The sequence below is a fragment of the Brachyistius frenatus genome, unplaced genomic scaffold (assembly GCF_029030835.1).
Source record: "Brachyistius frenatus isolate BFR_SWC_R1_liver_20210118 unplaced genomic scaffold, ASM2903083v1 Contig_307, whole genome shotgun sequence".
NCBI lineage: Eukaryota > Metazoa > Chordata > Actinopteri > Embiotocidae > Brachyistius > Brachyistius frenatus.
The window spans coordinates 209,986-224,306 of NW_027210906.1; the positions used below are offsets into that span (position 1 = coordinate 209,986).

Genomic DNA, 14,321 nt, shown 5'->3' on the forward strand with positions numbered 1-14,321 from the left:
ACACACACACACACACACACACACACACACACACACACACACACACACACACACACACACACACACACACACACACACACACACACACACACACACACACACACTACTCATGTTCCTGGTGATATTTTGGTGCAGATAGATTGGGTTCTACCCGTCTCTCTTCAACATTAACAATTCATGTATATAACCGATGCACCATTGTCTCCCTCTCTTTGTCCAATTTGACCCCAACCCCCTTCCCAATTTGCTCTCCTTATCCCGTGCCTCCTCCTCCTCCTTCTCTTCCTTCCACCCATCCTGCTCAATGTCCAGCTGAGCATCCAGGCGAGGTTGGAGGTGATAAAGCGAGCCACCAAAGCCCTGCGCCAGCTGGGTGAAAAGAGCAAGAAGCAAGGAGGCGATGGTTCTGTTGGGCAGGGAGGGACGGACCCAGCAGGGATGACTTTTGATGAGGCTCTAGCACACCTGCAGCAATCACAGGCCCACCTGGACACCCTGAGTCATGCCTTCATTCTGTCACTCAAAGACAGCCAGCAGGTAGACCCCATCTGCCACACGCTTCAACCATTTCATTAGTTGGAGAGAGAATTCCTCTTTGTGTGGTAAATGATCCATTAAATGAACACACAAATTCTAATAGTGATTCACAGATTTTTTTTTTTTTTAATGTAGATGTGGACAAAAAGAAAAATTGCTACAGTGAGTCAAAGCCGTGCTTTAGCATTTTGAGTGATTAATTCATTCTCTTAAACTAGAATTGTAAGTAACTGCAATGTATATGAAGCTAAATCTGGTTTGTTTGTGCAGGAAGTATTTGCACAAAAATATTTCCAAAAATAAACCAAGCTTCATTGGCTTGATGAACTTAATGATATATTCCACTTAATTTTTGCAATGTAGACTGTAAATATACTGAGCAATTAAGAAATACAAATAATTGTTGTTGCTACAAGAGCATAATTCTGACTTTGGTTGAAGGTAATCACTTATTTTATGATATTGTAACATAAAGTGAGCAACAGACATCTACATATGGTTAATTTTGTTGTCTTTGTTAATTGTTAATTAGCATGCAAGTTGACCAAAAAGCCAATATCCAAAGCCCAATTAATTTACTGATTGCGACACATAGACACACACATGCACTTCATCACTTCCTGTTACCTTGCCGGTTCATAATGTCACCTTTAGTTGGACATACAGATGGTGTCTATATTCTTTTTGCGGTTGTGTACATGTGTTTTATATTTTTGGGGTGGTTCTGCTCAGCAAAGCTCTTCCCAGCCTCACTGGAACCAGTCAAGGATATATTAATGTAAATCAATGGGCGGCTGTTTCAAATGACCCCCGACTTATGGATGTATACAGTACATGCACCATGCTGTATTCATTAGGCAAAGTCACACTGACTTACCCCACTGCCACCTCCCTCACTGTAGCTGTGTGTGTGTGTGTGTGTGTGTGTGTGTGTGTGTGTGTGTGTGTGTGTGTGTGTGTGTGTGTGTGTGTGTGTGTGTGTGTGTGTGTGTGTGTGTGTTATACACAAAATTAATGTGGGGCTAGAGAAAGGGGAACATTACGAGCTGAGCGTTGCTATGCAACCATAAGACAGCTGTGAAAACTGGTCTTTTCTGACCTCCACTCTGTGCAAGTTAATAACATTTAGCCCCTGTTTTATCTGTTTAAAAGCATCTCCATAATAGAGAAGAAAATCCAAGCATTGCAAGGCAGGGCAGAGTCACAGGTGCATGCACACGCGCACACACACACACACACACACGCACACACACACACACACACACACACACACACACACACACACACACACACACACACACACACACACACACACACACACACACACACACACATAATGTAGTGGAGAAGGCGATTGTATACTTGGAGCTAGATAAAAAGGATATAAGAACCAGGAAAGGGCAGATAGGTAGAGAAAGATAGATCGAGGGAGCTCTGCAGGTTCTCTTCGCCTGTACTGTGGTCATTTATCAAGCCTATGTGACCGGTCGCTACCACAGGTGCCTTGATCTGCGGTGAGGACAGCAAATTTCATATTGTACATATTGATCTTTAATCTCTCCTGTGATCGAAATTTAGGATTGTAACAATGAAAGATAAATTGAGAGCTTTTTATAGAGAGTTTTATAGCACACCTTGCCATCATCATGTCCACTGCCCCGAACTGAAGCACCACATATTTCCCACAGACGCTCATGTCCCCGTTAGCTGGTATTCTGCCTCCGAATATAATATTCATATCAAATATCATAAATGTATTATATCCATATTTAATTAATATCATATCAATATAAGGAATATCATATGAATATCAATGTCCTGTCCTGAATGACCTGTGTATGAATATTACAAACAGGTCAGGTGACACAGTTCCCTTGTTGGAGTTCAGTGCCTACACTCATTGTGCTTGACTTAATGCCAGGAATGCAATTGTGTTACTCAAAGTGAGCAGTGAACCAATGCAAAATGTATTCACTAATCTTTGTACCTCCTGCAACACACATCTCTCCTCTTTCTCACTTTTTTGTGTTCTGCTTTTACTGTTCATTTCTCTCTTTTTCAAAGCCCTGTCTCCAAAATGTTTTTCTTTTTCCCTCTTTTGTTCTTCATTTTGTGACTTTCTTCTGCTGTCTCATTATTATTTGTTTGTCTGTTTTGTATTTTCTTAATATTTTCTTAACTTTTAGACAACCTCAACTCCCACACTGTGAAATAGTGTCCCACCTTTCATTTTATTTCTATCTGTCTGTCATACTTTTGTTCACCTTTCAGGAGCAGCTGCAGGGGTACAGTCAACTTTATGATTTGTCCCGTTCTGAGAGGTCGAAAGTTTGCGAGTTAGCAGTCACCATGGCAACTGATGGACAGCCTTTGGAGCGCATTGGGGAGCTTCTGCATGTGGCTGTTGGACGCCTCGACCTGTCTGTCAAATCTGTGCTTCATGATGCAGTGGAGAGAGTAGTGGCCGCACTCAGGTATTATGTCTTTTCTTTCTTTCTGTTTCCTCTATTTCTCCGTGACACACATAGTAGAAAACACGAACATAACACGCAGTATAAAGTCAAGTCTTGTCAGTACATTGATACAAAAACCCGTCCCATTCATACAATTTCACTGATGTAATTTCCTCAAGGACATCTGCTGATAAGTAACTGCTTTTATCTATAGTGCATGTGCACAATAACACCGAAAAACCTGGTTGTGCACTTGAAGGAATTATGCGTCATTTTGGATAAAACACTTTTCATTTTTTGCCGAGAGATGATGAGAAGAACTACGCAGCTGGAACCAGGAAAAGTAAACCTGCCAGAGCCTTTAAACCAGAGTAATTAATGTTGTTTGAACGAAGTTGATTAAAATGAACCATGCTATACTAAAATGAGAAGTTGTGCATTAGGTCACAAGGACTTTGAGTACTCACTGGTTGCTCGGCAACCTTGTTGTAACAAAAAGACCTTCATAACCAAAAAAAAAAACCCCACCAAATTTCACAAATTGCCATTTTAAATTCAAAAAGAAACTTTTAATTACAAAAGTATACATTTCTATATTTCAATATAAACTAACATAAAAGTAAAAAACAAACTTTGTAGACTGCAAGAATATTAACATAGGTTAGCATCTAGATGTGGTAGGTATGTAGTAGTGGAAGGGGACTATATATACAACTGCAGGACTAAATATCCTTTTTATGCTTACATGTACAGAGAGAATTGCTTCATGCTGTGTTGCTTAACTTCTGCAGCTGTAATTACTCATAGCGACTAAATTCTTTGAAACCTCGACATCTTCACCTATAAGAGTCAAAAATCTATACTCTCCACCGACCTCTGCAGCCAGTGATTATTTGTGGGGATCTCACGGTTGTTTTCACTGGTTTGTAAATCATACATTACATAGACGCTGGTAGGCCGCCTGTAAGCCCCGAGTTGTTCAGAAAATGGTTAATAATAGGATAGTGTTGAAAAGATTTCATTGCTGCACTGCTGCCTCGTGTGCTGTGTGCTACCAAAGATAACACCCACTGTGGCAAACATAACGAAGGTAGCTGGAAAATCAGGATATCAGGTTGGTACACATAGTTGCCTTTTGTCTTAATTTAATATTTTTTTACATTCACCGTCATGCCTTGCCAAACGACATTATCATCTACATGTACCCCCTTTTATGCCTGTCTGGTCAGATTACAGACATATGTATGCAATACATATATTTTCACAACTATCCAGATTAAGGGAAGAATCTAAATCCACATGAAAGCGGGCTTTATGATGTACATTCAAATATATGGAAGGCCACCTGAACACGCCACCTACAACCTGATCTTTGTTGGTTGTTATCTGAAAATATACTTTATATAGGTACACTTTGGGCTCAGCATGTTGGTGGGAAGAACACTGTCAAAACAAATGCCTGAAGTGTTGAATTGAATCTACAGTAGCTGCCTGTGGGAGTTGGGCTCACAGCATTTTATTGGTGTTTCCCTGCTCCCAGCATTCAAGAGGCAGGGAGAGGTGATTCATCCTGACATGTCTGCAGAGCTGCCAGATTTAAGGACTATGGCAAATGCTTGGATATAGTATGATCCAGAAACTACATGAAAATAGATAGAAACAATAAAGTAAACACATAGTGCCAAGTTGCTGTGATTTAACATTCATAGGCTTAAATAGCTTTTTGTTCATCTTGTCCTTTTGCCCTAATAGAATCTAGTGTGCAAATCTTGACAGACCAGTGAGCCACATTTTACTGACAGAACCAGATATCATCGGGGCCATCTGATTGGCTTGATAAATGAGTACCAATTGCCTTGATTATATTCCTGCCTCATTTCCTGCTTTTTATGGCTGCTCAATGGTGCATAGGGCAGATAAATGGCACCTGCATTTACACACCACCAGAAGATACTTGTGCACGTGCACAGACACTCACACATTTGTCTTCATATAGACATGCAGCCACTATCCCTAATAATGCACACACACACACACACACACACACACACACACACACACACGCACACACACACACACACGCACATTTTTTCTTGCATGCACATATTCTTCCCCTTTCTCTGATTCATTATCTTTTCATAATTAATGCAGCCTGATACAGCTGTTCCCCTCCAGATCTCACTCTGCTCCCACACACACACACACACACACACACACACACACACACACACACACACACACACAACGCACAAATGCATACGCACGCGCACAGTCAGTCTCCATGAATGTGTGCGTGTTCTGTGCGTTAGGTGCAGAGCTGTGTGCACACAGCCTTAGGTATTCACTGGAGGTTTTCTTTCCCTTGCACATGTCCCTCCAGTGTTCTTGCATGTGAATGTTCCTTTATGCATCGACTGTGTGTGCGTGTGTGCGTGTGTGTGTCCCCGTCCGTCGTCTCGAAACATTCTGTTTGGCAGGTATGAATGAGGCAGTCTTGTTTTTGGCTCTCTTAAAGCCTTCAGTTTGGTGCAGCAGACTTACCTGAGCCTCACACTAATGGCTATCTTTTGTAACTGTCATAACTGTTCTGAGTTAGTGTGTGTTTGAAGAGAAAATGTAAGTGGTAAAATGCCATGAAGAAAATGCTGTGTCGGCTTTCCGCCTTTTGCCAGAGCATTTGTATGTTGTGTGTGAATACATATGTATAAATGTGTGTGTGTGTGTGTGTGTGTGTGTGTGTGTGTGTGTGTGTGTGTGTGTGTGTGTGTGTGTGTGTGTGTGTGTGTGTATATTATATATATATATATAATATATGCATATTATATATAATTATATATATAATATATATATAAATGTATATATATATATATATATATATATATATATATATACTATATATATATATATATATAATATATATATATATATATATACAGTGAACCCTCGTTTTTCGCGGGGGTTACGTTCCAAATAGAAACCGTGATAGGCGAAATCCGTGAAGTAGTAACCTTTATTTTACAATTGAAATAGATAGAACTGGACATTAAATATATCTACGTTACATATAGTCGTAATGTGATTTCAATGCACGATGCAAATCCGTGAAGCAGCGAGACCGTGAAAGGTGAACCGCGTTATAGCGAGGGTTCACTGTATATATAATATATGTTATATTATATTATTATATATATATACACACATTTATACACGTGTGTATGGATATAATCCCAGCAGTAAAGTGCAGTTGAGTCAGGGGAAATTACTTTTTTCCCCCCTTTCTTTCTTTGTGAATAATAGCCCTCCAACATGCAGCATACACACATGCACACACACGCACAACAGTAGAACCAACAGTGACACTAAAAACTACACTAATCACGTTCCAGTTACATTTTTAAACTCACCGACTATTGTGTGCCTTTAAACCTTTCTCATTTACACCCCATTTGCAAAGAGAAATCTAATTTATCAACTTTAAATGAATAAATTATCTATTCTTGTAAATTTCCATCATGTTCCCCATGCCTATGAGCTTGTACCATTGGAGACGGATTTAAATGTTTGTCTGTTGCCTCATGTCTCCAGGACTTAAATTAATTTCATGATGGTTAATTTTCACAAAGCTGCGTTTGCTTCAAACATTTAATCGCTGCCAGACAAATTTTTAACTAACACTGTCCCTGACAAGAAAGCCTTTGATTATTATTTTTTTGTTGTCATCCCTTGACATTGTGGTAATTTCTAAATCTTATCTTAATTAGCGTATTATGTAAGATGATTGTGGTGATGTGGTTTGTTTTTCAGTGGAGACCCAGGTGCCGTGACAAATTACCCAGAACCCCTCAGGGTCCTGGAGGCCATGGTGACCGCTGTGCACAACAATGTGCAGAGGGGGTAGGTTCCATCTGTCCACGCACACACCCATACAAATCGTATACACACACTCATACAAATCGTATACACACACCCATACAAATCGTACGCACACACTCATACAAATCGTACACACACACTCATACAAATCGTATACACACACTCATACAAATCGTACACACACACCCATACAAATCGTATACACACACTCATACAAATCGTACACACACACTCATACAAATCGTACACACACACCCATATAAATACACACACCCATACACACACGTACACACACACACCCATACAAATCGTACACACACACCCATACAAATCGTACGCACACACTCATACAAATCGTACACACACACCCATACAAATCGTATACACACACTCATACAAATCGTATACACACACTCATACAAATCGTATGCACACACTCATACAAATCGTACGCACACACTCATACAAATCGTACGCACACACCCATACAAATCGTACGCACACACTCATACAAATCGTATACACACTCATATCTTACTACACTTGCAGAAACACATTCTTTGCTGTGCTTAAACTCCACTTGACAAAAATAGAAACACAACACTTTTTTGTTTTTTCTCAGATTTTTCTTAAATATCTCTTTTATGCACACAAAGATTCATTTCTCTAAAATTTTGCTCACAAAGTTGTTAAAATCGCTTCACATTTGCCAGGATGATCCATCTACCTGACAGGGGTGGCATCAATATGCTGATGAAACAGCACGATTATTGTACAGCTGTGCCTTTGGACAGGTCATAATAAAAGACCACTCTAAAATGTGCAGTTTTATAAGAGACATAATGCTACAGATGTCGCAAGTTCTTAGAGAGCGTACAATTGATATGCTGACTGGAGGAATGTCCACCACGCTGTTGGCCATGAAACGTGCATATACTGAAACATATTTTTTCAAGACAAAACTTCATATTTTAGAGTGACTTTTATTGTTACCAATGCAAGGCACAACTCTGCAATAATCAAGATGTTTAATCAGTCTCTTGATGCCACACCTGTCAGATGGATGTTTATCTTGGCAAAAGTGAAGTGCTCACTAACAAACATTAAAAAAATTTGTGAACAGAAATTTAGCAAAATGGACCTTTTGTGTCATCATGAAATTAAAGGTTTTGCGTTTATATTTTTGTCGAGTGTAAATTGTCGTCACAGAATAAATGTCAGATAACTTGATCCCAGACCCATGTTCATAATCCAAATAAGTGTTCCGAGTTTTTGAGTTGAACATAAATCACACAAGCTTCCTCTGCCTTTGTGTCCCTTTCTTTACACTCAGCTCTATTCAAGGTCTGAAATTACCACCTATTCAAAGTCAAATGTCAGTAAAATGCCTGATAAATAAATGAAGATAAATCAACAAGAGGCCCTTACCTACCTGTCTGGTAGCGTTTTTCTTGGTTGCCAACATTTTGACAGCACCAGTCCTGCTCTGGTGGTCATTCCTTTTGTGACTGTCAGTCAAATAAGGCAAGTCAAGTAATGGATTTGTGACAAAAGCACTCTAAATTGATGCAGTGTTCACAAAGCTAATCTTTTTTTTTTTTTTTTTTTGCAGTCAGGATTAGACTTATTTTCAGTTTTGATCACTTTCTATTTCCTCAATTTATCATTTAGTCTATTAAATGCCCCAAAATAAGTACTAATTTTCAGTTTCCTAAAGCTCAAGGTGGTGTCTTCAGATATTTTCTTATGTCTAACCAACAGCCCAAATTGCAAAAACTTTCAATTTGAAAAACATAGAAAAACACCAAATCCTCCCATTTGAGTAGCTGAAACCAATGATTTTTTTTTCCTTTTGAAATTGACCTTATTTATTGTTTTGCAAAAAAGTTACAATTAGTTTTCTGTATTTTATCCTCTTGCTACTAATCCTTTTAACTCTAATTTGCATAGTTTGCTGGGTAGAGCAATAAAAGTGTAAGAACATAAAATAATGTGTAAATGAGTTGCACATTAGTAAATGTTTTACCTGGATGTCTAGATTGGAAATTTTACACAGAAAAATACAAAAGATTTTTTGGTATTTCTGTGAAAAATGTAAATGTTAAATTTACTCTGCAAGTTTTCTGAAAGATTTTAAAAGAAAGAAGCCAAACTTCTTGCTAACATTTTCCTAGCGTAAGCTCTCCACCTTATCTCTTAATCTCTGTCTCTTTATGTCGGCCTCGCTCAACCTGCCTGACTGCTGTCCCTCTCAACCACCTCCCTCAGTGACAGCGCAGTGACTTCCGATGACCTCCTGGCCTGGTTGCGTCCATTCTGCGGTGATGCGTCTCTACCCGTGAGGCCTCGCATCGACGTTCTGCAGATCCTGGAGAGTAACTTCAGCCTCGGCGACAGTGACGTTCGTCTTCTGCTGCTCTACAGAACTCAGGCTGTTCTCAAAGACAGAGAGGTAACTGCACCGACACACTCACACATGCGAGCATGAAATGCAAATTAGAAATGCAAATTATACATTACTTGAGAAACAACGTTAATCCCAGTCACTCTAAAAAACGAACGGTAATTGACCTTAAGGAGACCAGAGAGGAATGGATCTTTTCCTTTTCTTTGGTCCATGGTCATTAATTTGTAAAAGATATTAGAAATTGAGAAGATACAAGGAGATAAGTAGAAGGAGATGGGGGGACTTAAGATGCAGGTTAAGAGGACGAATAAAGAAACCACTCATCCCATAATAACAATATGCGAATGTGAATTTATATGTACATTCCCATTATGTAAGATTATAGGCTTTTGGCTAAAAAAAAAAACCGGGTGGTGTACAGTGCAGAGTTGATGTCTCACTCATGTCTCTGCCACCGTTGTATATTTATAGAATCACTTAAAGATGATGCAAATTTATTCAAATTTGACTGGCTACGAACATGTGTTCTGCATGTCACAAAGAAAAAAAAGAAGAAAAAAAAGGAACTTCCAAAACTATTTTTCTTCTGTTAGCATACAGTTGTCAATAATTCAGTTCTTTGTAAAATCCGCACATAATTTACCTGTAAGCTTCCCTAAGTCCTCTGTATATTTGCAATAGTGTTTTACATATTTATATTGTCTGTGTCGGAGCATGCTGTATGTTTGCACGTGTATGTTTGCCTTGGGTGGCTCAGCCTCCTCCCTCCCTGGTGTAAGTGACAACTGAGTGGCTCGTCATTAAGTTATCTGACTGACAAATTAATGGCCCAAGCTGGTTAATTAATGTGTGAATGTATGCGCACAGCCGTGGGCCATTGTCAGCAGGTAGACAGGTGTGTGGGCCCGGACTCTTTGACTAAGTGGGTGCACTCCCGACATTTGACAGGCTCTGATGAAATACGCACGCACGCACACACACACACACACACACACACACACACACACACACATGTAGGCACACGTACTCTCTTAAAGGGATGTACATCCATGGGATCTGTTAATTAATCTTGTAAAAGAAGTCTCGCTGCAAGAACGAGACTCCTTTCAGATGAAGTGCCACTTTCTCTTGTCTCTCCCCAAGGCTACCAGAAGGCCTTTAAATGTGTCAGCAGGGTTCTCGGAGTCAAATGTCCCATTTAACTTTCACCGTCAGAATTGTTGTTAATTGAAAATATTTTTCATGATCACATCTGTACTGACACACAAAACCAAACCCGTGCGTTCACTCTTTTGTTTTATACATTTTGCCTTCTAACTGCAGCGACTTTTCATTGTGTCAACTGCTCGACTAAAAACAGTTGTCCGTTAATCATGTTGCCTGGTCTGGTACCACCCGTAAGCAGAGGTGGCACTGATGGCAGCAACTTCCTCCAAGGCCATGGCAGAGACATGGTAGTGCCCCTCTCTGACCTCATCATGTCGGCTTACAGCCAGAATGGAAAAAGAAGAAGGGGGAGAAGTGGTGCTCGATGAGAAAAAAGTCTGACGCTGACAGAGACAGCAGGGGGGGAAGAGGGAAGGAAAAGAGTCGGTATTGTTCCCATTCTGGTCCCCTAACTAATCAGCACAGCTCCCTCCTAACTGTGTCCCAGGCTGCCCCAGAGACAAACACACACTCGCATAAATCCACTCTATCCATTTTGCATACTCTTGCACACTCACCCCTACTGCACAGTACACAGATACGATACACATACACACACAAACAGGCAGCCCGCTGTGATTTCCATGACAAGCGTGCTGTCATGCCTCCGTTTGTGAGGGAAACTGATGCCAGTAGTATGTTTTAAGTTCTCCCCATCTTTCCTTTTCCGCCGCTGTCTGTTTGCTGCTCTGACAAAGACGTCTGATTAACACTGCCGTCTACTATCAAAGGGAGCTGCAGATAGGCTGTACACACTCACACACACACACACACACACACACACACACACACACACACACACACACACACACACACACACACACACACACACACACACACACACACACACACACACACACACACTGACAATGGTTTAGTCTCAAATGGAACAAAGTTTTCATTCATTAAGATGCATGTACGTACATTATACACACACACACACACTCTCTCTCTCTCGAGCGGGTAATGACTGTCAGTTTTTGGAGCACTTTAAACTGAAAACACTATAGGAACACTGAGACTAAATGAAAACAAACATTTTGTAACTTTTACTGCACAGTGGCCACAAGTGGTAATTCCTCAAAATCACAATTTCTATACAAATCAGAAATCACAGTGAACTCTTTCGTCAAATCAGAATACATTGGATGCTGACAAAGAACAGTTAGTTACAAAACCTGGATTTCCCAACACAAAGTGAATTGAATGTAGAAAGCTAGCCAACATAGCTGAAGAGCAACTGACACAAAAGCATTTATTACCATTACCGATGTCCGAATGAGTTATTTAGCAAGATTGCTGACATCACCTCAAGTTGGCTCAGTAGCAGCTAAAAATGAAGAAATGGGAAGACCTGGCTTATGATCAAAAACTTGCAAGTTAACAATGCAGTTAACGTAGCCAAACACCAAGCAAGCGTTCAAAAAAAGTAGCCCACTGAAGTTTGTTATCCAGTCCTATTTACTTCTCTAACTTAATCATATCTAGCTTTCAGTACCTTCATTTGTCTCAGGAATAACCGTAATTCTTCGCTTACCTTGACCTTGCAGAAATTATGAATGTGTCATTCCACATTTGAGCGATAATGTGCGACACTCTTTGCAAGAAACGTGACAACATTGGTGACGTTGCTTCGAACTTAAGCTAATAAAAGGCGTAATTATATTAGCGTAATGAAAAGCTTTTGCGTCCCCTGACTTATAAAGACAGGGAAAACTGTGGTCCTGTAGTTTGTTTATATTGGCTGTCCAAGCCTCCTCCCTCTCCATTGCTGCCTGCCTATATCTGCAGTCTGTATGTTTTTTGTCCATGCATTCTCATCTATATACATCAGCATTTCTGTATTATACACCCAGTCAGAAACACACACACAAACATGCATAAATTCCAGCATGTGGCGCCTTGTGATGGAAGCAGGCGAATGCTATTATGATGGATGCTGTTTAGCCCAGCGGTGTCCAGACTGGGTCAAGCTGGCCTGTATCAGTGGAAAAGGCCACTACATGATTCACAGCCGCTGCCTCACACAGACCCAGCGATGATATATCAGAAGGAAACGGAGAGAGAGGAGAGAGATAATGATGGATAAGAGATATAAAGAGAGAAAGAGAATATATTGAAACAGAAAAAGAGAACCACCTTCCATTCACCATTCCAATACATCATCTCCTCTTTCTCCCTTTGCATCCCAACACTCTGCTCAGCCACAGGGACACCGAAAAAGGGAGGTACTAATGAGCCAAATTGAAATGCTGACATTTAGGTAGTGTGTGGAGGAAGGGGTGGGGGGGAGGGGGGGTGATGCGGGAGGAGAGGCATGGAGGGTGTGAGAGGTGAAGCCAGGAATAGATTTTGTGACTTAATTTTGAATGATTAGTCATAACAGCAGGGCATCCAAATGTCAAGACTAGATGTTCTGTTTTGTCTGTGTGTATATTGTACATTTGGCCTTTATGTCACTAACAACAATATAGATAAGGTTATTTCTTTATGACATTTCAAAGACAAAGAGGTGACATCAGAAAGCAAATATACACTCACACACTGCCTGCTTATTGTGCTTGGGTGCATACTGTATACATGCTTGTTAATGTAACGCTATCTCTGCTGCAGCCTTGATTTTATAGTGTAGAGATACAAATGACTGTGCCAAATCCCACGATGGTCCTCGCATTAATGGGCACATCAGGCTTGTAACGCTCACATAAAAACACACGGGGAAGGTGAAGCGGGTCACTGCATCAAGGTCTTCACACCTGCGCTCACTCGGTATGTTGCACACCACAGGGGGAGGTTGCAAGGAAAATCAGCTGTATGCATGCGTGTGCACGCGTGCACGAAAAGTCATCACGGAGCTCATCAGCTGTGATCACCGATTCATGCTACAAGCCCCTTTCCCCCCACGTCAGTGTCAGGGATCATTTGCTGTGACACATTGTTTTGGTGCTGTGCTGTTTGGCCTTGCAGTGCGTCGTCTATCTAAAATGGATGAAGTGAGCTGAGCAGAACAGGGTATGTAGTTGTAGTCTGGCAGCTTCTACTCTGCAGCTACAGAGCCTCAGGACCCCATACGTTAAATCCAACCTATCCCCTATGTGATTTTGCCCGAGGCATGTCTTCATATGTATTCATACGCATATTTATTTCACCTTTCAAAATGTCAAATTATTTTTTTCTCTTTCAATTCCTTCCTTTAGGGTTTAATTTGAGAACGTTTTAAATTTAGAGTTTCTATATTTATTCTCAGAGGTATAGGACTTTTTTCTTGACCATTTCTGCTTCTTGTTTCTGATTACGTCTCTTCTTTGGACTGATCTGCTTTTCTCGACAGTCACACATGATAAAACACCTTTAAAAGTAACTGATAACTACTGTACATTACAAAAACATACTGTATGACCTTTACTGTATTTTAATCTCTCACTAATAATAATAATAATAATAATACTCACCTCCCTGTAGTGTTAAATTATTTTCTCTTTCTCGATCTTCCTCCTTTTTCTTGCATGGCCAACCATATTTGTTATCATGCAGTCACATCTAAACACAACCATGATGGCTATTGCTTTTTTTCTTGCCTGTTTCCTGTAGTCTATTTGTCAGTCTCCTATAGTCTCTCACTCCACCTCCAAATTGTTCAATAGAAAGATAGGATGGTAATTTAAAAAATGTTATGCACCAATTAAGCAGAAAATTACAGAATTCCTATTTCTGGACAGAATGTAACACAGGTAGATTATGGAATCAGATTAGTGTGAATATTAATCAATGCACAAAGCAAATGTTTTCAGGATTCATCTGCAGCCAATTAGATGTCTCCTTCCTTTTCAGCCAATCAACAATCT

The 14,321-nt window shown here is 40.2% G+C and overlaps 1 protein-coding gene across 1 annotated transcript in view; it reads left to right on the forward strand.

Annotated features, from left to right (window-relative positions):
- nbas (NBAS subunit of NRZ tethering complex) overlaps positions 1 to 14,321 on the forward strand; it is a 153,597-nt gene that overhangs the window by 106,959 nt on the left and 32,317 nt on the right. Inside the window, exons 46-49 of the mRNA XM_069722866.1 lie at positions 313 to 537; positions 2,809 to 3,011; positions 6,795 to 6,884; positions 9,132 to 9,315. Of these exons, the coding sequence (XP_069578967.1) occupies positions 313 to 537; positions 2,809 to 3,011; positions 6,795 to 6,884; positions 9,132 to 9,315 (702 nt within the window). The remainder of the gene's footprint in view (positions 1 to 312; positions 538 to 2,808; positions 3,012 to 6,794; positions 6,885 to 9,131; positions 9,316 to 14,321) is intronic.